Here is a 27,453-nt window from a genome sequence, read left to right on the forward strand (position 1 = left end):
AGCCATAAACAAATAGATGTGTGTCACAGAGACTAAAAGTTTAACAGAATACTTTGAATGTTTGGCAAACTAGCTGGTTTTTAAAGACAGATTCAGGGAAAGTGAAATGGCATGGAGTGTGAAGGTGGCTGGAACAGAGAGAGAAGAGGTGATCTCTACAACGCAGCCTCCGGCTGCCCAACGGAGGCAGAAAAGGGGCACCGAGAGATGGCACAAGACCAGGTGGAAGAGGTAAAGCAAGGAGAATAAACCAATGAAGGAAAACAGGCAAAAAGGCAAAGCAAGGAGAGACATTAAAAGCAGACAGAACACTGAGAAATCTAAACAGTTATCAAGTAGTCTTATGCCTCTTCAGGACAGAAGACATGCTTTTTTCCTTATCATACTTGAGAGATTCAACAATGGTTCTCTCAATAAAAATAATATATCATGTTCACAAATGCAGAAGAGAACTGGCACTATTAAAAAGTTAAACACAGTATAACACAAACCATCTTACCAACTGACTTCCCAAAACACATGGGAAAAGAGAGGGGGGAGCATTTAGAGTTGTACTGGCCATTAAGGTAAAAAATAAATAACTGATGACAAATATTATTTGGGGCTTGTTCCAAATAGATGTTGAGAAAAATCTTAAATATTAGACGGTAAATTGATTTTAATTTCTTATAACATTCATATAAAATTTTACAATTTGTAATTTTCCACATACACTTTCTCATGTGATAATGTTAAATGGATTCATTTATTAAACCCATATTATAGATGAGGAAAGAGAGACATAAAAAATGGGTAAGTAATTTGCGCAGTCACAGAGATAGTAGATGATGCACATGGATTCTGAGCCAAGAGCTTCAAATTTTATAATAAACTAATACTACTAATGAAAGAATAATACTTTCAAAGTGTAACTTTAAGGGAGAAAAGTTACACGATATATATATCGTGGAGAAAAGAAATTACGTAAGAAGCAAGTGAAGTTTTTTACTCACCAAAGCAAGCTTAAATATTTCCACTTTACAGAACTGATGGCATTAATAACAAATGAGGGAAAAGTGAAAATAAAAGCCTTAGAGGTTGGAAAGCTATTTTATGCTGAGAAAATCTCAGGGAAGAAACTGTAAAGTGGAACCAGCTCACAGTAGAGGTCATAGTCACTGGGTGACTGTTCTACACAGCAAACAGCCAGAGCCCTGTGTAAGGAAATAAAGAATCTGCAAACTCAATGAAGTAAAGCAAAGATAACAGTTTGCATGGAATGCATCCATATGCGTCCAAGGGCACATTTATATAAATATGCTGGTAAATGCACCAACATTTTCTGAAAGGATGTACAAGAAATGGCTAGCTGTGTCTTCTCTAGGAAGGGGTGCTAAGGCACTTTGGATTTGAGGTGGGCAGAGGCTTACTTTTTTGCATTCCCTTTTATATAATGGTAATAAAAATTTTTGTATCATTTGTGTTTATTTTTTCTGATATAAAAGACTGTTACTTAAAAAAAAAAAACCTTTGTAAATGACTGCCATTAAAACAAATATAAATTTTAGAGAATTACCATTAAAATAAATGTGTAAACTGATGACAGGTTTAACACACTAATGTGTGTTTAGAGACGACTGATACGATCATCATGAGCTGAGCTTTAAATATGGGTAACAAGCAGACTACAGCTGACCCTTGAACAACACACGTGTGAACTGTACTGGTCCACTTACACACGGTCACTTACAGGTGGATTTTTTTCAATGAACATACAGCTGGCCCTCCTTATCTGTGGATGCGGAATCTGCAGATACAGAGGGCCAGCCATGGACTTGGGCATCCTTGAACTCTGGTATCCCCGATGGGTCCTGAAACCAATCCCCTGAGGATACTGAGGGAGACTGTTTACAGAAGTGGAAGGAAACAGCACTCTAGGCAGAAGGGAAGCGTATCTTAGGATCACCTAAGATCTGTCTGAGTGGTGGGTGATGTGGAACAAGAATGTCAAGTCTAAAATGTTCATCTGAGCCCCAGTCATGGAGGATCTAGAACATTAGGCTTAAAGGCAGAACTTACTCTGGACATCAGGGTCTCTTAAACATGAGAACTTGCAGGTCACAGTTTAAGAAAAACTGCAGTTAAAAACAGAGGCTGACAACTCCTTGGCCGGACAAGACTGTCCCACACACTGGTCACACGCTCAGAACGGCAACCCCGCTCCAGCAAGCGGAGGCTGCCTTAGGTTCCAGAGAGGGTTAACAGACATGCGACAAAACAGAAACCTCCTTTCTTCAATGGCATCAGACTAGTGCTTCAATAAAAGGGCCAAGAGTTATCCTAAACACAGAGTTTAACATGATGGAGGAGAATATTTTGATTAGTCAACTGTGATGGACAGAATTAACATACTCACCCACGACTTTGTGGTCTTAGTCCGCAAGGCCAGAGGCTATTTATTCCCAGGTGTTTTTTTTCCCAGCAATTAAAATAATGCCATTAGACATTTAGCTCAGCTTTATTATCTAGGAAAAATGGTATGAACACCCAGACTACCAGCAAGCGCGGGTTACTAGCACTGAACTTCGTTCATTATCCCTTTTATTTTAAAAAAATTCATTAAAGTAGATGAATATTGAAGCTGTTTATAATATTTACCAGAAGCCATAATTAGAATTATTATCAAAGGAGTATGACAAGCCTTAGCCTGAAATGCAAAGAAATACATGCATCCCTCATTGATCCTTACATTATCACAGTCACTGTGAAATCTTGCAATTCACCATCCTAGCTTCAGAGTCAGAAGGCCTCACTGATGAGCACTGCATCATTATTCATTAGATATATTAAGTATTTTACACACACACACTATATACATATCAAACAAAAGCATCTAAGTATTACCTCCTGTGAGTTATGAAAGTCATGTACCCACACTTTGCTTAAACTACAATAAAAATAACCATCGTTTAAAAGCATATTCATATATTATATTTTATTATCTCTACTCGCCATCACAGCTTTATGGCAGAAAGAGGAAGGTTGTTATTGTCCTCATTTTAAAGACAAAGAATCTGATGGGACTTCCCTGGTGGCGCAGTGGTTAAGAATCCGCCTGCCAATGCAGGGAACAATCCCTGGTCCGGGAAGATCCCACATGCCACGAAGCAACTAAGCCCTTGCACCTCAACTAATGAGCCAATGTGCAGCAACTACTGCAGCCTGCGTGCCTAGAGCCCATGCCCTGCAACAAGAGAAGCCGCTGCAAAAACAACTCTGCACACCACAATGAAGAGTAGCCCCCACACGCAGTAACGAAGGCCCAACACAGCCAATAAATAAAAATAAAATAAATAAATTTGTTAAAAAAAAAAAAAGGTAATCTGCTTGCCAATGCAGAGGACATAGGTTCAATCCCTGATCCAGGAAGATCCCATGGGACATAGGTTCAATCCCTGATCCGGGAAGACCCCACATGCCACATGGCGACTAAGCCCGTGCATCACAACCACTGAGACTGCGCTCTAGAGCCTGCAAGCCACAACTACTGAGCCCACTTGCTACAACTACTGAAGCCCATGCGCCTAGGGCCTGTGCTCTGCAACAACAACAACAACAAAAAGAAGCCACCACAATGAGAAGCTTGCACACCACAACAAAGAACAGCCCCCACTCGCCACAACTAGGGAAAGCCCGTGCACAGCAACAAAGACCCAATGCAGCCAATAAATAAATTTTTAAAAAATAAATAAATAAAATAAAGACAAAGAATCTGAGGCTCAGAGAGTTTAAGAGTCACACTACAAAGCTACAACGCCAACCAAGTTCTTCTAAATCCAATCTAACTTTAGAGTCCTGCCATCCTAGCTAGCATAAAACAGCAGTGAACAGAAGCAGTGAATAAAAGAGCAAATTCTCCTCTCACCAAAGAAACCATAAAGAGAACATCTCTGTGTCCCTCTCATGGTTAAGAAAAGTGACAATGAAATGACCCCCTAAACCCTGAGAGCCTCAGGCCAGTTACCTCCTTACCACTGCTAAAGTCCATCTGCCCAGATGTCTATACAAATACTGTCATTTTCTATGTGTCATGACATGAATAAGGTTGAGAACACTGCTACTGAGAACTCAGGAATATACAGAATGCTCTTAAATTTGTTTGAAAAAATATAAACTTCATAAAACTTTCTAGAAATAGCTATAAAAAGAGATTGATATCAATGATATAACAATTCTGCGTCAAATTAATTGCTAGACTTAAATCTTAACACAACAGTTCTCAAACCTCATCTGTCATCATTCACGTAAAAGATGATGTTGATATTCACAACCCACTCACGCACATAATCCGGATCCTGTCAAAGCCTAAATAAATTTTTCAAGTAATTAACACTGGAGTAACTTTTAATCATCAGTTATTTATCCAATCAGTGGCTTATTCTACACTGTAGCATTGATAAGGTAGCCCGTGGTTTGCATACAACTTCTACTGCTCACCGCAGCTCTGGGATTCCTTTAGCGCTCACTCCAGAAAGTTATAAAAATGCAAATAAGAGTGATGGCATTACTAGGAGGGCCCTGAATTTGCTGTAATTTTTAACCATTCGCACATTGCAATGCTTAGTATAAGTTTACACAGAACTCATAACCAACTGCACCACACCTCCACCTGATAACATGTCCTTGAGAACCCACAGTTACATGCTACCCTTAATTTCACCTCACGATCATTTCTTCAAAGACGTGGGCCTGTAGTTTATTCCCAACCTAATAACCCTCCAGCTTGTCAATATTAACTCTTCAAAGTCTGAAATTTTATACATATATGGAATCCCCACTTCCCTGTTTAAGTTAGTGTATGTGAAAAATTTGGAAGAAAAGCATGTAAAGAATTGCCATATATACATTACTAATAAGAAAAAAAATCAAATTGTACACTTTAAATACATGCAGTTTATTGTATGTCAGTTATATCTCAATAAAAGTTCTTTAAAAAAAAAGTGTAAAGAAAAGTCACATTGTGATTCCCAAGACCTGCTTAGTCCCTCTAGATGCCAGAGGGCCTTTCAATGAGTACTGTCAGACTTGGTCCTACAAATCTGTACTCTCTGCCAAACATCCTTTTCAAAGTGAAACTAACTCATCAGCCCAAAATACATTAGTATCTTCCACCCTCCTTGTGTCGGACCCGCCGCAATATTAAATGGGGGCCCAGGAGGCTTTCTTACCACCTTGCTTTTGCATTCTTTTCTTCCACGTTGATCACACACAACAAAATAGGAGGGAAGTTCATCACTGACACCTGATTGCTGTTGAAGTGACCTTGCCTTTTTTCAAAGACTTTACAACGATGATATAGAAACCAAATAAAAGTTTACATCTACATAGTGATTTACAGACGTTTACAAAGCACTTTGATGCCATTTTGTATCTGACTCTCATAACAACTCTTGAGATATGCAGTGCACTTATAACTGCGAAAAGTGAAATTAATAGAAGTTAAACAACTCTACCAAGTCACACAACTAATAAGTAGTGAAGCCAGGACCAAAAGCCATGTTTCTACCCTTAGTCCAGTATCTTTCCACTCCACCATGACATCTGTGAGGTAAGACATTGTTTTATTCATAAAAGGATTCCAAACTTCAGGTTTTTAGAAAATCATGTTCATCAGACTCATTTACTCCCGTTTACCCTGAAACAGATTTAACTGCCTATTCATATTCAAAGAGCAAGCATCAGCTTTATTTAGAGTGTCTCTGCTCTGAGAGTTTCCACAATGATTTCCTTTCATAATACTCACCCTCCCTTCCTGCACTACTGGTGGGAATGTAAATTGGTGCAGCCACTCTGGAAAACGGTACGGAGGTTCCTCAAAAAATTAAAACTAGAACTACCGTATGACCTAGCAATTCCACTCCTGGGTATTTATCCGAACAAAACAAAAACACTAATTAGAAAAGATATATGCACTCCTATGTTCACTGCAACATTGTTTACAACAGCCAAGATACTGAAGCAACCCAAGTGCCCATCAACAGAGGAATGTGGTGTATATACATACATGTACACCACTGAACATTTACTTAGCCATAAAAAAGAATAATATCTTGTCATTTATGACAACATGAATGGACCTAGGTGGTATTATGCTAAGTGAAATAAGTCAGAGAAAGACAAGTAATGTATGAGTTCACTTACAGGTGGAATCTAAACAAACAAAACAAATAAACAAACAACAAAGCAAGAAAAGAGTTACAGATACAGAAGGCAAAAGGTACTTGGAGGAGGTGGGGCATGGTAAGAAATAGGTGACTAAGAGGTACAAACTTCCAGTTACAAAATAAATGAGCCACTGGTATGAAATGTACAGTGTGGGGAGCATAGTCAGTAACTATGTAATATCTTTGTAGGTCACATACTGTAACTAGACTTATCCTGTGATCATTTTGAAATGTATAGAAATACCAAATCACTATGCTGTGTAACAGGAACTAACACAGTGTTGTAGGTCAATTCGACTTCAAAAACAAACACATAAAAAAAGAGATCAGATTTGTGGTTACCAGAAGCAGGGAGTAGGGGGAAGGAGAATTGGATAAAGGCGGTCAAAAGGTACAAAATTCCAGTTTTAAGATAAATAAGTACGAGGGATGTAATGAACCACATGAAAAATATAAATAACACTGCTGTATGTGATAAAGTTGGTCTGAGAGTAAATCCTAAGTCTTCATCACAAGGCAAAACATTTTTTTCTTTAATTTTGCATCTCTATGAGATGATGGATCCTCACTAAACTTGTTGTGGCAATCATCTCATGATGTGTGCATGCCACATCACCATGCTGGACACCTTAAACTTACACACTGCTGTTCGTCCATTATACCCCAATAAAACGGAAGAAAAAAGAAAACATTATGCTATGTTACAATATTTTTATTTTTCATTCAAAGACAACAAATAAATAGGCTAAGGAAATACAATAATATTCATTCTCCTCTAGGAGCTTTCCTTGTCTCTTCATTAGAAAAAGAAAAAATGTCCAAAGGGCGCTCTGCATCAGAACAAGAAAGAACAAATCTTTTTCAAACAAAAGAAAGTACTTCATTAAATGATTTTTTAAACAATAAGAGGAATAAAAACTTTTTAAAAACTGAATAAAAGAAATCAATATAAAATAATAACCAAAAAGAGCAAAGTACAATTAAAAGTAAAATTACAAACTAAAGAATTAAAGTTAAAACAGTCCAAAGGAAAATAAAAACATTAAATGTCTAATAAATGAAAGAATAAACACTGAATACACCAAAAAGTGAAAGTGAAATGAGACAAACACAAACTCCAGAATTTAACACCTCCATGCAGATGCCATGAGGCGGTGCAGACAGCTCACGGGCCTCACTGGGCCGGGCTACTGGTTACAGATCCCAGAAGCAGAAACAGGGCCTCTGGCCTTCCCTTTGGTTGCAGAAGATTCACCACCCCTGCCCCTCTGGGCCGGAAACATCTGTGTGGGAGGAAGACACCTCTCAGAGACCACTGAGCTCCAGCTCACTCATCTCCTCCAACCCATAAGCCAAGCAAAAGCACCCACCGTCCACTCTCCTCAAGCTCAGCTTTTAAGTTTCAAGCTGTAACTCAGAATAAGGATCGATAAGTCCCTTAATGACAATCATAAATAATGTTCATGTCACGACCAAATTACATTCAGCCATACCTAAGAAAGGTAAATTCCAGGCAGAGTTAAATTTATGCTTTTTAAGTATATAAATATAAATTATGTGTGTTAAATCTGTCATATACATTAAACATAATACAAGTCATACATTTTCAAAGAATTACAATACCATGAAAATGTAAGTTGTAAACCATGGTAAATATAATGTAGTCCTACTGTGGTGACTTAGAAGGCAATTCTGAAGTGTTTGGAGACCTCACTGTCAATACTCTGGCCACCATTTGAATAAACCACAAGTAAGAAAGTAGTGGTTTGTGAGACAAGGTTTAAGGTAGAAAATTGGATAGGAGGGGCATCTCCACTCTTCTCTCCATATCCCTCTATAAACAAAACAGTCAGTGCCAATCTGGATAATACCTAAGGGAAATGAGTCAAAAAATCACCAAGAGACCTTCTGAATTCCCAAACTGAGTAAACTATAAGTAAATGGATTTTACAACGGCTTTATAAAGAATTTTTGGACAGCTACATTCAGCCTCAAAGACCAAATGTAGAACAATGTCACATACAAAGCATTATACCGTAGATTCATTTAAGTCTTCAACTACCCAGCTCAGAATGAAGTAAATACTTACAAATTAAAATTATGGCTTTCAACTCATATTCCATTTTAATATTTCCATTTTTTGGAGTAAACACTGTTATGAACAAACAACAGTAACCATTGCAAACTTGGAAATGAGTATTTTTGTACATAACAATTCTCAGCTTACCATGTCTTTTGTAACATGTCAAAACCTGTACACAGTAAACACAACCAACACATAATCTTGATGACACTGTGTTGCCCCTTACTGTCACAGTGACTATTCTGCAGATATTCACCACCAAAATCACACACTGCATAGCAAAACTACAACTCCAAAACTTAATTTTCATGTTCTCTGCGGTAATAAGAACAAAATAAAAAGAAATAACATAGTATTTTCTAAAAATAAATTAACCTCATTAACTGCTTCTAATTATTAAATACAAAATACCATTTTAATTTATATAAAAGACTCACAATGACCAAGACCTTGAAAAAAATTCCCCAAATATTACACGACTTCCTCTTCCAAACATCATATCCAAAATACACTGAAATCTTAAAAAAGAACAAAAAAAACAGAATCCTTCCTGAACCACATCCACGTATAATATTTTTGTGTGTAGGTCTTGAGGACATTAACACGTTTCTGAACTTATTTGTGTTTCATTTCAACCAATGCTTTTTGCACAAATTCATATTGTTTCAAATAATCTTTTATCAAAATTAATAAAAAGTCTAAATTTTACAATTACTCAAGTGACAAAATTTTAAAGGACTGCCTAATTTTCATTAACGATAAATTTGAACACTAAACATATCTTTATGCCAGTACATCTCTGCTACCAAACTGAGACAAAATTATTTTTGAAATGACTAATTTCTGGACACTTACACGTTTGCAGAAGACCATCAGATGTACTAAGCTGATAGTTCTATGCTTTATTTTCAGATTCAAATGATAAATAAGACGGAACTGAAAGAGGAAAAGGCTCTATCTGATCTTCACCAGTCCTGCCTACTAAGTTATAGACTTTGTGGTTTATCAACAGTTCTACTAAAAAAAAAAAAATTAAATAAAGCACCTATTGCTTGTGATGATAAAAATCTATAGCCTTTCAAAGTTCAACACGTTACTTTTTTTTTAAAAGATTTAAGAAATCTAAAATAGGTATTGGAAATACAGCACAAACTTTTACTAATTTCACCTTAATAACAGAGTATAAAACTTAAGTCACTATTGAACATGGTCCATACAGATGACACCTTCTGAAAATCTACAAGAGATCCAAAGAGATGCTTGTTGTCAAAATCCTAAAATCCAGTGTTCACACAGTCAGGGTGATAAAGACCAAGTTCAATATACAATATAGCTGCCACGAGGCAAGTATCAAAAGGACTATTATGCAGCAACTTTTTATATCTTTTACTTCTGTAGCTTCACTTTCACAAATTTCACTTAAGTTGTTATATTTTTAAAGAAGAAAAGATTTTAATAGAAATACCTCTCAATACCCTTCACAATTTTCATTCCTTTTCTTTAAAGGCCATCTCACTACCTTAAAAGTAATGCTCTAAAAATTGAGCAAATATTCACTGAACAGATATTTTGGGTCAGACACTGCTTTAGGCTCTGAGTAAACAAAACTAAACTCAACAATCCCCTGCCAAGGCAGATCACACTGGAGCATGATTAAGAGAGAGTGCTTCTTAACCATCTTCCTTAGTCATAAACATTTAGACCAAGAACAATATATTCTTTACTCTTAATTATTCACACAAGACTCTGAGAATATGAAGTACAGCAACTAACTTTGGAAAGAGAGAACCACCTAGTACCCAACTGAGAGCTGACAAGACATCTGTACGTCTCTCCTTCCATCACATTAGGACTCCCCCCACCCTCCCCACAGCCCCCGTGCCCCACCTCCCACAGAACTGAGTGAGGTGTCCTCTTCACACCCGATTCTGGACACTGTGCAACCCCGACCACAGCGCTTACGACAGGATTACAGTCATCGATTTGAAACTGACACTCTCTCTCCGAGAATGTCACCTTCTCAACTGCTTTTCATCTGTGTCTGACACATAACTGGCACTCAGAAACACTCCCTGAATGAATGAAAGGGACCTGAATATTTCCTATGACGTTTATACTTTTCTTCCCATTTTCATCTTTTGATTGATGTTTGTTAAAAATTTTAATATAATGTCACAACAACTCTGGTCAAGCCTACAATTAGGGATTTTCTAAAAGGGTGACTTTCTAAAATTGCTGCAAAAAAGTCAATGCTATTAGAAAAAGATGATTATTTTAAAGGAAGCATACCATAATGGTTCTAGAATCAGAAAAACAGATTCAAATCATAGTCCCACCTCTTACAGCTGCGTGACTTGGGAACATTATTTAACATTCCTGAGATTCTATTTCCTCATCTTTATGAAAAGGATAATAGTCCCCACTTCGTAGTATGGTTGTAGTGAATATTCGTAGTACGGTTGTAGTGAATATAAATAGGACCTGCAGGCTCTTGGCACATTTACTGACACATCGTAAATATTAGATAGTTTTATTTCTGTCTCTGTAATACATCTAACTGGAAGCCTAATCAGAGAAAATGAATCGGTAAATAAGGCTCTGTAATCATGATGCTATAGCTTTATTTCATTAACTGAGAACTTATAAACAAAAAACTGTCTTAATGAAATTCATTGAACAAATACTCTAAATATACTTACCCACATATTAAAGCTGTTAATCACAAATTACAAATGGAGTATCAATATAAACAAGGGAAAATGATAAAACCTAACTGACAGAGATACACTTGATCCTCAGTTCAGAGATCTTTCCACTATAGCAAGTTGCATCTTTCTAATTAATTCAAGTGTGCAAGGCTTTCTTTAAAATTAAAATGCTCCCCTGAGGGCTGTCTATCAGCTGTTAACACCTCATTGTGAATTACTTTAATCAGATAAATACATTAAGCAACACCACCTAAAGAAATTGTGATTTGAAGAGTGGTGAGCAGAGGGGTAATTTCAAAGCCAGGTGCATGGGGTGGGGCAGGCCTGTGTGATGCTTGCTGTCGGGGTCTCTGTGGGGTCACTGGACAGCATGATGACAAGGGCACCTGCATGGCAGGACCAGAGGGGCTCTGGGAGTCAGAAAAGGCATCAAAACAATGTCCCTCTAATGGGTTATACCAGGTGCTCTTTAACTAAACTTCCAGTTCTGCAATTCCACTGTTCTCTTCTGCAATGTGCCCTAAGATCCCAGGTGATACTCACCTCCTAAACACCTCTAGAAAATCAGTTCAGGAGCACCTTTGGCAAGTTCCTCCACCAGGCCAAGGACTGACCTACCACAGAAATGCGAAACAATACACCTTTTTCCACAGATAAAATTAAACCACCGCCTGGAATAAATTAACATCCTTAATTTATGCAAACTGAGCGTCCAACTGTGCCCAAAATAAATACGGTGGGAAAACCATTTAACCTAACCTTTTAAGACCACCACAGCATCTCAGGAGTTTCTCAATGCTATCCTGAATGCTTTCTAGCGCAAATAAAAAACATTAAAAAAAAAAAAAAACTCTCCTAGTTTTCATAATATTCCTTTAGCATAAGCCTAAGAGTTTGAAAGTGGGAAGAGTTTTTCAATGTTAATTATTAAAACATTTCCACAGAAGGAGGATTCTTTTGGAATTGACTGACAACATATTTCACACTTAATCCCTTTGATTTTCATTGTCATCTGAAACAATTCCACTGCTGCTTGCTTACAGTACTCCAAAAACGTCTACTGTTAGTACTGTATATGCACTTTGAAAACGCTAAATCACTGTCCTCTAACTTGCAAATTGAAAATTTAAATTTGGAGGGAAAGAGGGATATCATTTGATCACAATCTCAATATTCTCTCCACATAAGAGAATATTATCAAAAGTATATCAGAAACATATTGCCTTGAAAGTCAAGGAAATATGAAAGTTCCAAGAAAAAACCTGAACACACTCGTGGCACTGTGGCAACACAGCAGTGGCCAAACAGCAGCCCAACCAGAGCAGCCCCACCTCCACATGGAAAGGTGGGGATCACTCACCTTGAAAATCAAGAGGGCACCTTGGATTAAAGAAGCAAAACTAAACAACATGTGAATAAATAAAAGCACCTAATGAGACAAGCTGCAAACTATCAAAATACAAACTCTGCAGCATCCCTATCAAAGTAACAATCAACAAATACTGAACCCTGAAATGTGACTTGCTTTTCACCCTTCAGGCAGCTGCGTGAAGAAGGAGGTACTGCTCAGAGACAAACAGAAACGTATAGCTATTCTCAACTATTTTCTACTTAGAATAAAAATGGCCTTTTATCTCAAAGACATGCTCCTAAAGAACCACATTAAACTCTGCTGCTGGTTAGCGACTCTGAGCTTTCTTCTACAACGTCAGATATAAAGCTAAAACTTTTACTCAACATTAATTTATCCTAGTGCACCTGGGTTGACAGGGAATCCGCGTTCCTTAACGAACACAAAGTGAGAGCAGAAGCATGGTAACTGCATTTTACTCACACATTTTTTTCCACTTTGGGCGATATGCAAAGTATCCTAGACCATTTTATTGTGTGTATGATTCATCAAAGTTCTACTTTCCAATTTTTAAGGTGTTCTTGGGTTTTTGGTATGTGTGGAGGGGTGTCAATGGGCTTTAAGGCAGCCTCCACAAACGCACGTACACAGCACCTGTCCCAGTAAATCCTGTGATGCGAGGAGGGAGCAGAGCGGATGTGGGTCCTGAATGAGAGGGCCTGAGCACAGGAACTCCAAACAGCCCCCGCCCAAGGTACAGACAGCCACGGGAGGCTAATGTCCCCGCTGCCGTCCACCAGCACTCATGAGGATCACGTGCACGAGGGCAGCCTCTGTGAATTCATTCGACCAACGGTCACGCACTATGCTCGGTTCAATTTTTCTGTTATTCATTCTGTAAATACTCACTAAACATGCCAGACACTGGGCTAAACTGTTCCCTAAGGCTACATACGGTTAATACGTTGTGGCCAGGCCTCGAAGAGCTTCCTGGAAGCGGAGCTAGCAGACACTATGCTGTACCTACTCGTCTCTATATTACTATACTAGACACAGCTAGAAGAACACAGTAAGTGCTAAAACACAGGCAGACGCAAAATGCTGTGAATCTGTGTAAACAGTATCCCTAGAGATGAAAACTTACGAAATGCAAAAGTGAGCTTAGAAATACCTTTTATTTGCAGAGCATGGGGGACAACAACTAAGTTAGGATCCTTCGGCCTAAGGTTCTGATTTAAGAAGAGAGGCAGTTAAACTGTTCACGTAAGCTAGAGATCTGAAGGATAATCTGATCCCGGGCTGGACAAGCTGATAAAAGTGGAAAGTCGGTAGCAAAGAGGGATTTGTTCCTGAGAGAAACTATTCTAGCTAAAAAGAAAGGGATAAAGAAAACAAGATTTGCTAAAAGATGTGTTGAAAACTACTAATAAGCAAAACTTTTAGATCAAAGACTCACTAACTAAGGAGACGTCAACCCTAAAGAAGCGCAGCGCCAGCGCCCACACCCAGGAGGAAGCTCGGGAGTTACTTTATGTGGAATTATACGTCATGCATTCCTTTCCAGGAAGACGCTGTATTCCTGCTTCTAAAAAAACCTGCACCACGTAGAGTTTATACTCTAGTATCTCCTTATGCAAAGTTACTACACAATGAGAGGCAACAGAGGCAGCAGATGTAAAATATATATGCATATCTCAAATCTATGAAAAGGCAATAGGTTAAAATACAGACTCTGGAGCCAGACTACTTTGGGCACGTCCTCCTTCATTTGCTACCTCAGCACCCAGAACTGTGCGAGGCACAAAGTGCTACACGAGTAGAGGCTACTGCGCTCCTGCTGCTGGGGGTGTGCTCCCAACAATACGAATGAGAAAGCTGGGGCGCCAAGGCTGCTGCCTGGAAGGGAGACCCCAAGAGGAGGGATCTCCCATCTTCTATCGAGCAAGGGTTCCCTTTCACTTCCCTGAATCACTCTGGGGAAAGCAGGTCGGCCTGGTTACAATAAGTTCTGTTATTAGAATCGAAGAGAGGCCATCCCTGCTGGCTGAACTTCCCTGACGGCTGGGAAGAAGAAAGACAGCAAAGAGAAGAAGAGTGACAACAGCAATCAGTCTGGAAAGCTAAGAGAAAGAGCATTAAGACCTAAATGTTGGCACCTCACTTTCGGAGAGGTGGAGCAGAAGTTACCAGGGAAGCTGTCCTGCCAGGAAAACATCCATGAGAAGGTGCCCCAGCCAGCCTGGAGGACACCACCAGCACCTACTCCACCAACACAAAGGGGACACGGTAGGGAAACACTACCAACCCCGCTCACGGCAATGTTTACATCTGTGGGGCCCTTCATATGCACTCTAAAATGTGTCCTTATCAAAAAAAACAAAAACCAACACAAGGCCTTGGAAACAAGCGCAAACAGCAACAGATGAGATGAGGACCATTGCCTCACCAGAGCCAAATATATCAAGTGAGGGTTCAGCAATGCCACCTCCAGTCGCTAACTAAAACAGTGGCAGTCTGTCTCTGAAGATATTTATGATCTAAATTACTAGGAATAAATAAACGAAGTTAAAACTTCTCTATTAAAAAGTAAACAAGAAACATGCCAAATATCTCAATGTAACATGACCAATCTTAGTATAAGCCAAGTTTACCCTGAGCATCACATTTTCTACTGGATCAGATAGTCATCAAAAAATACACCAATATCCTAATAAACAATTCATTCAAAAAATAAGCCAACATTCTGAGAAACGCAAAGAGCATTTTAATTGATTTTCCAACTTCTATTCCCTGCTAGTCGTTCAGTAAATCAATCATGCTAGTCCCCGGCTTCCCCACCAAAGACTATTTTAGGACTGGCCAGGGCCATGCTAACTTAGGCCACTGGGACCCAAAGTTCTGGGGGCTTTGGGGAAACTTTCTGGCTCTAAAGAGAGCACCATGAAAAGCCAATGTCTGTCATACCCAGAGTTATAAACAAGAAAGCAGAGTTCCAACTTATCTGACAGCCATCCCATAACCACAAGGAATCAAAGCCTTCCAGTGATACCATTACTGTGGGTGACAGAGCCCAGATGCAGAAAGAATCTAGATCTTTGATAACCTACTTCTAGACTTCCTCTCATATGAAATATTGTTTCCTTCTTATTTAAATTGGTTTTGTATTTGTACCCTAAAACATCCTAACTTGCACATTTTGTTTTACAGGTCCATCACTACATAAGAATATAATCCATGTTCATGTAAACACTAGCAAAAAAAAAAAAAGTATCCTATTTTAAACAAACTGATACACATGAGAATCACTAAACAAATAGGTTTCATTGACAGTTAAATAAGAATATTCCAAAACTTTCTAAAATAATTTCTGGACATTTTGCCCTTCAATATTTATAAATAAAGTGGAAAACTAATAAAAACATTTAGAAACAAACTCTCAATTTGACATAAAATTTGTTATATAGTTAACAAATTAAAAAGCATTACTTTTTAGGAATTCCTAGGTGACGCAGTGGTTAAGAATCTGCCTGCCAATGCAGGGGACATGGGTTAGAGCCCTGATCTGGGAAGATCCCACATGCCATGGAGCAACTAAGCCTGTGAGCCACAACTATTGAGCCTGTGTGCCGCAACTATTGAAGCCCACGCACCTAGAGCCCATGTCTGCAACAAGAGAAGCCACTACAATGAGGAGCCCCTACCCACTGCAACTGAGAAAGCCCGTGTGCAGCAACGAAGACCCAACACAGCCAATAAATAAAGCATTACTTTTTAGTGCACAAAAAGCATAACTTGTTAGACCCTAAAATATTAGTCATAGTCATGCTATTGAAGTCACAATCAAAAAAGACTAGCTGTTAATGCTTTTTACATAGTTGAATTTTGCTTTTTAACTAATCTTTAGAATTTGCTGCCAATAAGCTGTTTTAATGGAATACTTGAGTAGAATGGATTAACTGCAACCTACAGAGAGGCCCAATGTGCTTACTTTAACCATTTATTATATTTCCAACTTCATCATGCTGGATAAATGGTTATTATACAAATGAAGATGTTTCTGATGAGTAGTGATTTAAACAATAACAACAGCAAAAAAGCAAGAAGGTAATAAAAGGAAGGCAGAAGTAGATGATACCAATTGAAATGACTAGTTCCTGAAAAACAGAAAAGGCAGGAGGAGTAAGTAAGGAGTAAACCAGTCAGGAGTTTGCACGGAAAGGCCGAATCCCTCTAACATATGCACAGATTGGGTGTTACATAAGGTAGGTCCTTCCTTTCATCAAGATCACATTAGCATGCATTTAAAATACAGAGAAACCATGTTTCCCAAAGGAATTTAGCCTGTTTTACAAACACATCAGGTCAGCACACCTTAGCTGATATTATGGTAGGTACTGTGAAGATTTATTCATATCACAAATACACGATAAGAATAAATTTAAATCAGAGCCGAAAAAAAAATATACTGTATCCACTGGAGTCTTCAAAGAGAACTTATTTGGGCCTGGAAAGAACATAAATTGACCAATGTTAATATGTACAGGACAACAAAAGATAACCTTTTTAATGGGAGAAAGCTCACACACAACCCAGGATCAGTCCTCACCTGGGGAAAAAACCTGACCACAGTTGCAGCCCACACGGGCCTAAGTGCAGCAGACAGGGCTGGTGGAGCCAGACAGGTGTCTGACTCCCTGCCTAAAATTAGCCAGGCCCACTTCACCACAACTGGGTTGGGCTCCTCTATTTTAAGGTGCACAGCTCCAAATTGCTTAGCAGCATATAATTGCTGGCCGGTTTCAGGAGCTAAGAATGTGGAGAAACTTTCCACCAAGCCCTGAGAGTGGACGACTAGTCTGGACTAAACTCCTGTACTGAATCATCATGCTATCTGGGGTCTAAGTACACGGCCGGTGAAATCATACACTGGAGATGAAAGCATACCACACGAGGACACGATAGGAAGGAAGTGAGCAAGAAGGAGATATCCCTTACTCTTTTCTACCACCCCTCCCCCAACTCAACACACACATGTATGTACATAGACACAACAAAAGTAGGGGGGAAACTGACAAAAATCCTAAAGTGATTTTTGATCCTAAAGTGTTCTCATCTTTTCCGGAAATTACATAGAACTGACAGCTGAAAACCTTCCAAGTAATGTCACATGACTATTTACCTCCCTCTGCAAGTCCTCGGTCCTCGGCCCCCCCCCCCCCCCCCCGGCATGAACCCCACAGAGGCAGCTACTCAGTCCGCATTCTGCATTTGGGGAACATCAGAAGGAAACTGGTGCGGCTGCCACTTGCACAGGCAAGAAATTTCTCACTAGCGTTTAAAAAAGGAGCTGAATTTTCAAAAACGAATGAAAAATGAAATGGCGAGCCCTTCCGTGAAAACTAATAACTTCATCAACAAATGGTAAAGTTAAGTTGTAAGTAACATGGCCTTTACATACACCTGAAACTTAAGGTGTACAGATAACATTCCAAATCCCTACCATGTCATGGCAAAGACTTAGCGTCTATTTTATTACCAGAACTTAAGACACTAGACACAGAATACACATTTAATTCAGTATTATTCTGATGCCATCACATTCTGGTAGTCTACAACATTAGCACTTGTTTTGAGTTAGCAAAACACACATACCTTCATTTTCAGAGGCATGACATTTCACTTTCAATACCAAGTCAAAGGTTCTTTCTGGATTTTCCCTAAAAGAAAAAGAACTTTATTATATTTATTTCCTATGACAAAGTTTATATTTTCTTAACTCTAAAAACTGATCTTGTTCTTGTCTCAATATATCCCACGTAACTATATGACCATAATGTAGAAGAAGTAAAGTGTTTTCCTAGTTCAGCAAGTTAAGAACACTGAGGTTTAGGAGCTTGGAGACTGGGGGCAGAACATTTAACCTCTGAGCCTGTCTTCTCATCTATGAAGTGCCTCGTTCACTTTGCAGAATCATGGGGAGGATTACAAATCACATAATATATGTGGAAGTGCTTTATAAAGTATTTAGTGCTGTGTAAATATAAAGCATTGCCTTTATCTTATTGAATCAAACTCAGAAAGCCAGTATGTTCCTAAGTGTCTCTAGCTTTCCCCAGGGGCAGAGCTGGACAGCAGGTTCTCAGGCTTTCTCCAAAGCACTTGCAATATAGGTGTAGATGAACACCTGGTTCCACCTGCCACGTTCTAGAGCACAAGGAAATATTTATAATGCTCCTTAAACGCACGCAATACTCTGCATACACTTTTCTTGAGACGTAATTATGGCATATAAGCATGTTTAAAGTGCAAAACTATACACAGCCTCCAAGGCCAACCAAAAAAAAGCCTTACTTTGTGTCAGTAATCTTTGGTAAAATTGGACAGCTGCCTCAATACTGGATTTTACCACTGGAAACAGTAAGGTTTTGCTTCATTCAGAAGCTACCAGCATCTTCACTAGCTGCTCATACACTCGATATATTCTTTGCTTTGATTTCAAAAAGTGAATTGAAATCTACTGAGACACGGTCGTTAAAAATACAGTTCTGGGCTTCCTAGGTGGGGCAGTGGTTAAGAATCCGCCTGCCAATGCAGAGGACATGGGTTCGATCCCTGCTCCAGGAAGATCCCACATGCCGCGGAGCAACTAAGCCCGTGTGCCAAAAAAAAAAAATACAGTTCTGGGTTTTGATTTTTTAACATAGTTCTGTTTTAATCTCTTTCAGCCAGAAGATAAAAGATCAGAGTCTGATACCACAAAGTCCATGTGATCAAAGTGTTCATATACTTCAGTTATTCCTGCCAAGGAGACCTCAGTGACTTTGTGCGTTGGCTATTTTTAATATGCACTTCCTTCAAGAAACTAACGGCAGTTTTGGCTTCTAAATAAACACTATTTTTTTTTTTTAATTTATTGCAAGAATCTAGAAACACAGGAAGCGACAAGCCATATAAATTTACTTGCAAGCGTAAGTTTCCTCAGGCCCCCGCTACTCATCTGCTTGGACGGAGGTAAGCGATCCGGACGCAGGTGGCCCTCCCGCCCAGCGCCGCTCGCGTCAAAAGGGACGCCTTCCACGTCGCGCGCCGGCACCCCCGCCCCGAGGTCTCACACCCTGAAGGAAACACTCCTACATCACATCGTTCCCCTGTTTCCCTAACAGTCTTTAGAATCTCTCGTGAGTGTAAATGCCGAATATCGATTCCATCATCCTGGGACGTTTTAAAGGCCTTTCACACGGAAAGAAACACACACGATATTCATGATTTTAAACGGGGGGGGGGGGGGGGTAACGGTGTGAAGGGGAGGATAAAAGGGAAGAGGGAATTCTTTGCAAACTAAGTTTCTGGAGAAAAATGGAGAAAAATATAAAACTCATGCCTCTAAGATACCCGAAAGAAAATCACCACGCGTGTTCAGACAGCTTTTCGCCCCATTCATCGCCTGAAGAACAGCCTCGGCCGGCGGGTGCGGGAGCCGACGCGTGAAAACACGGCGCCCGCCCGCCCGCCCGCCCGCGGCCCCCGGCGCCGCGCTCCCGTCCTACAAGGGCCGGCGCACACGGGCGTGGGGCCGCCGAGAGACACAGCGGGAACCGCGCCGGGAGGCCGTCCGCACCCGAAGCGCCCGGCTGTCGCGTCCGACCCGCCGCCCGGGACCCGCCGCGGCCGCGCCGGCGCCCAGGCCTCCGCCCCGGGCCGCGCGCCCCGCCGCCCGCAGGCTCCGCGGCCTAGGCCGTCCGGGAGCCGGCACCCGGGGCCGAGGGGGGCCGCGCCGCCGCCCCGCCGCCGCCGCCGCACTCACTTGGTCCTGCAGTCCATGGCTACATGTCGCTGGGGCCGCCCCCGCCCCGCCGGCCGCCGCGGGAACGGCTGCTCACAGCGCGGCGGCCGCGGCCCGGCGGTGAGGCTGCGCCCGCCCCGCCCCCGCGCCTCTGTGACAGCGCCGCCGCCCGCCGCCCCCTCCCCCCGCGCGCCCGCCTCGCGGTTCCTGCACCTTCGGCGAACCAGGAAGTCGGGGGCGGGGCCGGGCCGGGCCGGGGCCGGACCGCCTCACCTGGGCCGCGCGGCCCGCGGGCGCGAGCCGGGGAGGGCCGGGGGCGGGCGGCCTGCCGGACGGCGCGCGCGCGCCGCGGTGCCACCAGACCGCACGGTGAGCTCCGGACCAGCCGGTTCCTCCCGGGGCCGCTCCGGGCTCTCGGCGTCAGGGCTGCAAAGTACCTGACGGAGCACCTGGGCTCGCCGCGGGCTCCACCCCGCGTGTGCCCCGAGCACCCGCGGACAGGGGGTGCTCGACCCCCTCGTGGGCTGGGGCGTGTCACTGCTTTCAGGCTGCCAACCCGAAGCTCCAGGTGCCGCTCCGCTCCTGCCTCCCTGCAGCTGGGCCTGGTTACCTCCGAATCCAGAGCCGCCCGCCCCCTCGGGAGTCGGCAAGGTTCCGACGTGCACCTGCTCAGCAGCCCTGCCAAGCAGCCCAATACCAGTGCTCCCCTCGCCTGCGCATCGGGGACACAGACCTCCCTGTACGTCCGGCCGCCGCGTGCCAAGGACCCACCGGGGGACACATCCACGAAGGGACAGGCCTCGTGGAAGGGCAGCCGGGGAGCTCAGGGCTGGACGGGGGCCCGAGGGCAGAGGCGCTCGTACCAAGCGCTACCGCGTTCACAGCCCTGGGGCACGTGGGAGCCGCTGGTAGGCACCGTCCCGGCGCTTGCGGTCACTCTACGTGACGGGCATTTTCACCAGCATCTTATAGACCCAGAAGCGGGCCAGGCCAACACCGTGGTGACGGCCAAGCTGGATTTCCGACCAGGTCTACCCTACACCGCCTCTCTCCCTGTGCTGCTGCCTCCTATCCAGAATCTGCTGAGAGCAGAGCTAGTAGCAGTCTCAGGATGGACGTGCAAAAGGCGGGCCAGGGCTGAGCTGTTTCACAGAGACCTTCCGGCGGAGGCTTCTTCCGCATGTTACCACCCTTGATACAGGGCCTCAGTGTTTTTCATCCAAATAGGGGTTTCTTCAGACTTTATTCATGCAGAAGGCAAGAGGATGAGAGGAAACCAAATGTGGTATGAATAGAGGGTGAGTCATGCGACATACAAGTCAAACAGGGAGTCTCGGGAATTAAATAAAGACTTTAGAATCAAGAACCTAAAATTAAAGTCAATTACACCCATCTCAAACGTTCCTACCAAAGGTGGCTGTTACTTGGTCAACAAAACAAGATATATTGCATAGTCACAGACCTGATAGTTTAAAATGAGGACAGGACATAATGGGGAAATAAAAAATATATAAATTTTAGCATAATGTATTGTCATAGCTTGACTTGGGGTGAGACACTTCAGTTTATCGGTTCCCTCATTTGTAAAATGGGAATTATTACTTGTGTATCACATGAACGATATGATGTTCAAGTTAAAAAGTGCTACTAATTGTGTGATCTTTTGAGAAATCATTCCGTGGATTTCAGTTTCACAATGAGGCAAATACACCACATAATTTTCTTCCCAAATAAAACTCTTTTCTACATAAGTTACCATCGTCCAAAGCCTTGAGAGAAAAGAAAAAATCTGTAAACTCAAAAACCACTTCTGCTTTAGTGTCACTAAATTTCTCAGACTTCTCCTTTCATTATAATTAATTCTTCTCCAAAGAAAGGAACCCTACCTGGGGTGCCTGCATCAGGAGTTTTTAATTTGTGGTGAGGAACTATTAATACAACTGTTATCCCCAGCCATTTTTGGGGATTTGACATTCATACCTCTGCACAATATGATTTTTTAAAATTTACTTTAAGTACATGAAGAGGAAATACTACACGTGCACACACAACACAAATCTTTTTAAACTGGCTTTTAGGCTGACCAATGATGAAGAGGTTTATCCATCCTGATATTACTGAGGTAAAAGGGACAGAAACACGGACACAATTTGCATGATTTGTTTTAAATTACTGAGAAAAGAATTTTGTATAGTTATCTTGGTGAGTTGTTTATTGAAGCCAGGGGTATAATTTTAGCAGTTTGAGAACTTCTGACATGACTGGCAGAGAATTCTACAAAGGGCAAGGCTTCAAATTGGTATTAGATCTTCCTAAGATCATATTTCAGCAGTAATATTTCCCACTTGATGATTGATGTTAACATATTTCAGGACTACAGTCGTCAAAGGACATTGTATGTGGTCAAAGAACAGAGTCTATAAGCTAATAATGTTAAAATGTTTTGAGCTTATTTTAATTTTTTGTGTGAGTTTGTAAGGAATATATGTAAAAACATGTCTTTGGGAATTCCCTGATGGTCCAGTGGTTAACAGCCTGTGCTTTCACTGCTGAGGGCCCAGGGTCAATCTCTTTTTCTAAACTTTTAATGGTTTTGTTTATTTATTATTTTTGGCTGCATTGGGTTTTCATTGCTGCTCAAGGCTTTCTCTAGTTTCAGCAAGCGGGGCTACTCTTTGTTACAGTGCACCGGCTTCTCATTGCAAACGGCTTCTCTTATTGCGGAGCACGGGCTCTAGGCATATGGGCTCAGTAGTTGTGGCTCTTGGGCTCTAGAGCACAGGCTCAGTAGTTGTGGCACACAGGCTTAGTTGCTCCACAGCTTGCAGGATCTTCCCAGACCAGAGACTGAACTCATGTCCTCTACGTTGGCAGAAAGATGCTTAACCACTGAGTCACCAGGGAAGTCCCCCATCTGGACGAGGAAGAACCCACAAGCCACAAGACGCGGCATAGCCAAAATATAAATAAATAAAAATAAAAATATGTCCTTGATCAAATATTATGATTGTGTTGTTGACATCTATTACTGGATTTGCATCTGCTTAACACAATTCAATTAATGGAAGAAATGAATTCAAATCTTATAATATGATGGTGGATTTGTCTACCTCAATTTAAAGTTCTTTTAATTTTTGCTTTATATAGTTTGGGGCTGTGTTATAATATGCAAGCCAGTTAGTAATTATTATATCTGCCTGGTAAACTTACCACTATGTTGTGACTTTCTTAAACTCTAGCCATGCATTTGCTTTCGTATCTAAGTAGCTTTCTTCTGATTAGTATTTGCCTGGTATTAGTATATCTCTTTTCATCCTGTTATATCAAAACCTTCTAAATCATTATGTGTAGATTTAGCTAACAAATGTTAATTTTGACTTTCCATCTAGTCTGATAATCACTGACTCTTAGATTGAGTGTTTAGACCATTGCATGTGTTGTAATTGCTGACATATCTGAATTTATTTCTGTCATCTAATGTTGTACTTACCATTTGTCGTCTCTGGATCTGTGGTTTTTTTCTCTCACATTTCCTTCTTTAGGATTGGTTTTTCTTTTTATGCTTCCACTTCTCCCCCACTCTAGTTTGTAAGTTGTGTACTCTGTTCCTATTCATCTAGTGATTATCCTAGAAATTTTAACAGGCGAATCTATCTGATTAAATCCAAAGTTTATCACTACATCAACCTTCTCCCAAATAACACAAGGACCTTTAAAATACCCTCCAAAACTATAATATAGTATTGATATTGTTTTATACTGTTGTTTTATATCTGTTTGTTTAGGTTTACCCAGAAGTTTACCACTTAGTTTGCTCTTCTTTCTTATTTTCCTCTTAGATCTCCCACCTATGACTGCCTTCCTTCTGCCTAAAATACATGTCATCGGTGCTGACTGAGTCTCTCAGTTTTTGTTTGGGTGAGGAATGTATGTATTTCACCCTCATTCTTGAAAAATATCTTCACTGATAAAGAATTCTAAATTGACATTTCTTTCCATACATTTTCAATATCATTATACTGTCGTCTAGCATCTCTAGCTATAACTTGAATTTTGAAAGTAATCTTGAAGTGTAATCTGTCTTCTCTCTCTGCTTTTAAGATTGTCTTTAGACTTCAAGATTCACTATGAAGCACTGAGATGAAGATTTCTTTTTAATCCATCCTTCTTGATTTCTTTGCATTTCTTGACTCTGGACTGATGATTTTCTGAACCCCATCCTTTCTCCTCTTTCCTTCTGGGACTCTGATTATACACATATTTTCTTTCTACACTCTAGTTCTCTTAACATCTCTTTCATACTTTCTTTTTCTTTATCATTCTAGGAGGAATTCTGGATAAAATCACAAATACCTTCCTTTCCATTCATTCTTTCTGTGGCTTTGTCTCCTCGTCTGTTAAGTCAAACATTTACTTTTTAGTTTATATTATTTTTATTTCTAAAGCTCTGGTTATTTTTAAATCTGCTTTCTCAGCTCGCGTTTTAAGCCTCTCTTTAATTTATTAAAATATATTTAACATACCTATTTTAAATTCTGTTTATGATAACTTCCAATCTCTGAAGAGTTTGTGGGTCTGATTCTACTACCTGATTTTTTTTCTGCCATTTCTTACTTATGGTCCCTTCTTTTCTTCCATGTTTGGTGATTTTCTTTTGTTACCTGATCCTTGGAGGTTTATATACAGAAATGTAGTGAGGTCTGAAAGGAAGCTGAGCTCTCTGGAGAGGATGTTCATTTATTGCTGGCAGATATCTAGGGAGCACTACTAGTTCAGAACCCTCTCATGTGAAATTCTCAGCTTGAAACTTTTCAGACCACCCATGTGAGATCTGACTTGTAGTTATGAATCCTACTGGAGGATTAACTCTGCCCAGTGTTTGGGACAGTCTGTTTTCCTGGAATCCCTTTGGAGTGCCAGGTTCTGAGGGGTATCCTATTGGACTTCCCACACTGGGAAGGGCCATAAGCCCCAAATGGCCATGATAACAGATGCTTAAGTTCATCCAATTTAACAAATCCCCACAGATGGAAGGTGGCTGAGGTGGCTACTTTACTCGTTCCTCGTCCCCACCCCCACCTCCCACCACCAAGTAAGTACTCCTAGACTGCCCTTGAATGCCTTTAATAATTTTCAAAATATTTAATTCTGAATTTTTAATTAATTTCAGAAGTTTTGAGTACACACCATGATTGACTAGTTTTGACTAGACTACAAAAAAGGACTAATAACAACTTTTTATCCACCTAATAATGTGTACCTTCCTCAAGCCATACCCAAATAGTCCCTGACTTATACATCCTTATATGTTAATGGTGGGGGAAAATCTAAGTTCAGGGCCTTTAGTGAGACAACTGTCCTGCTTCACAATGGTACTGTGATACCATCAAGGTAACCCCTGGCCTCCTAACCCCTATCCATCCACACAATGTATCCATGTAGAACTATGCCTTAGACAGCAATGAAGACATACTGATATCTGGAATACCTACCCCGGACAGCTCCTTCCCCTTTGGAGTGTGGAAAGAGAAACAATATTGTCAACTCTAGAATGGTATTTCTTAAATAATACCTTTAATAATGCTTCAAGTTTAAAACAACTTAGCTAGACTCATCTGGGCCGTAAGCTTCACCAATTTATATCAGGGTTTTAAGTTCCAAACAGTTAACTTAGAAATGAACTCTTGGACCCAACCCTGTCATGAGTTACAGTCAGCATGGATCCAAGCCAGGCATGCCCTAACATTTAATGCTACATCGCCTCCTATTATTATTCCCCAGTGAAATTTATTAATGGTACCACCACCTTCATTTACTGTGGAAGAAAAATCCTTTATATAAAGTATTTAACAAGTCAAATTTCTTGAAGTCTTTAGAAAGCCATCTTGAAAATATTTTAGTAGGACCTGCCTTCTAATACCAACTGAGATAGTGTTGTTAAAAAGAATATTCTCTAAGTATATTACTCTTTTTATACTTAGCAGCAATATCATGAATTTGTATCTAAAGGTAAAATTCTCCTTCCAAATGACAAAGGAAGTACTTTCAAAATAGAAGATAGATGAGATTTCAGAGCAATATCTTTCCTGAACATATTCTTCCTTGAGTTGTTTTCACACCTCACAGCCTACAAAGTCAGCATTCTGTATTAATTTGAAAGCCAACTTCAAAAGTTGTCTTCCAGTTTGGAGACAAACAGCTCAGATCATTTTTGACATCTTTCTTACCAAATCTGAACATATCCAAATATTTATAAAATTCAAACGGGAAATGATATTTGCTTCTTTTCCTGTTAAATTTTTAGTGAAAAAGACTAAATTTTTCTCATTTTAGTAAATTTTACTAATTTTAGTAAAATTCTTAAAGATAATACAGCAAAGAGATCCTCTTTCCCCCCTGTTTCAGATGATTTGCCCAAAATTATAAAATCAGATTCTCTTACCTCTGACCACCTTCAGGTAGTTCACTTTTACCTTTATTCCGCAATTTGCCAGACATTGGAAAATTTAAAACAGTCCTTGGAGTTAAGTAAAAAGAATATTCAGAGCAGAGTATCCAGAACAGACTGTAACCAGAGAAGACGAGTCTTCTTCGTGACTCTCGGGAGCCGCACTGGGTGGCAAGACACAGAGCAGTGTTTGTGTAACCCTGTTGTGGGGCGTGGGAAGGGCTCTCCTCACCCCACCCACCAGATACTCCACATAAATAAAGACACTGCGTTGCGAGGCAGCCCTGCTCACACCCATCTTATTCTCTCCGGGGCTTGAGTAATCACATCCAATGAGCAATGACATTAAAATTTACTGGAAGGAAGCATAAGAGCATCTAATGTGATGGTACTAGTTCAATGCAGTCAGTAACCCCTATGAGCAGCTCTCATCCTAATACAAACAGAGGAACGATCCCAACATATACCTGGACGGCGAGTTCTACTTTCCTAACATACAGTAACTAGGCAAACATTACATGCACTTATATCTGAGTGATTCGACAGAGAAAGAAAAATGCTACGTGCCGGCAAACAGAACTCAGTCAAATACCACCACAGAATATTCTTGAAGTGATAAACAGAGATTCAAAACTCCAAAATGTTAGACTACTTCCCACTTTCCTTATGGGTGCCAATAAGAAGAAGATAAAAATAAATAAGGACTGGGAGGTCTCCTGGTTGTCATCTTATCTGTCTGCTGTTTTTTCTAATGTCACAGATCCAAGATACAGGCAACGTATCTGGTAGGACAGCCTCAGCCTGTAACCTTCCCTGGGAAGGAAGGAGCAGCGGACTGCCAGCTTCGTGAAACTCAGCAAGGTCTTCTTCGTTTGGT

At 40.7% G+C, this 27,453-nt stretch overlaps 1 protein-coding gene across 7 annotated transcripts in view; it reads right to left on the reverse strand.

Annotated features, from left to right (window-relative positions):
* The window catches only part of DENND1B (DENN domain containing 1B), a 260,389-nt gene extending 233,663 nt beyond the window's left edge, over positions 1-26,726 (reverse strand). For 4 of the 7 annotated variants that reach the window (XM_057726007.1, XM_057726004.1, XM_057726006.1 and 1 more), the window contains exons 1-2: positions 20,150-20,267; positions 17,998-18,062 (exon numbers count right to left, since the gene is read on the reverse strand). In XM_057726007.1, the coding sequence (XP_057581990.1) occupies positions 17,998-18,062; positions 20,150-20,166 (82 nt within the window). In that variant the 5' untranslated portion in view covers positions 20,167-20,267. Of the gene's footprint in view, positions 1-17,997; positions 18,063-19,305; positions 19,318-20,149; positions 20,268-26,570 lie in introns of those variants that run through there. The other 3 variants (XM_057726003.1, XM_057726001.1, XM_057726008.1) reach the window with 2 other exon arrangements.
* Between the last annotated feature and the right edge of the window lie 727 nt (positions 26,727-27,453).

The sequence above is a fragment of the Hippopotamus amphibius genome, chromosome 3 (assembly GCF_030028045.1).
Source record: "Hippopotamus amphibius kiboko isolate mHipAmp2 chromosome 3, mHipAmp2.hap2, whole genome shotgun sequence".
Lineage (NCBI taxonomy): Eukaryota > Metazoa > Chordata > Mammalia > Artiodactyla > Hippopotamidae > Hippopotamus > Hippopotamus amphibius.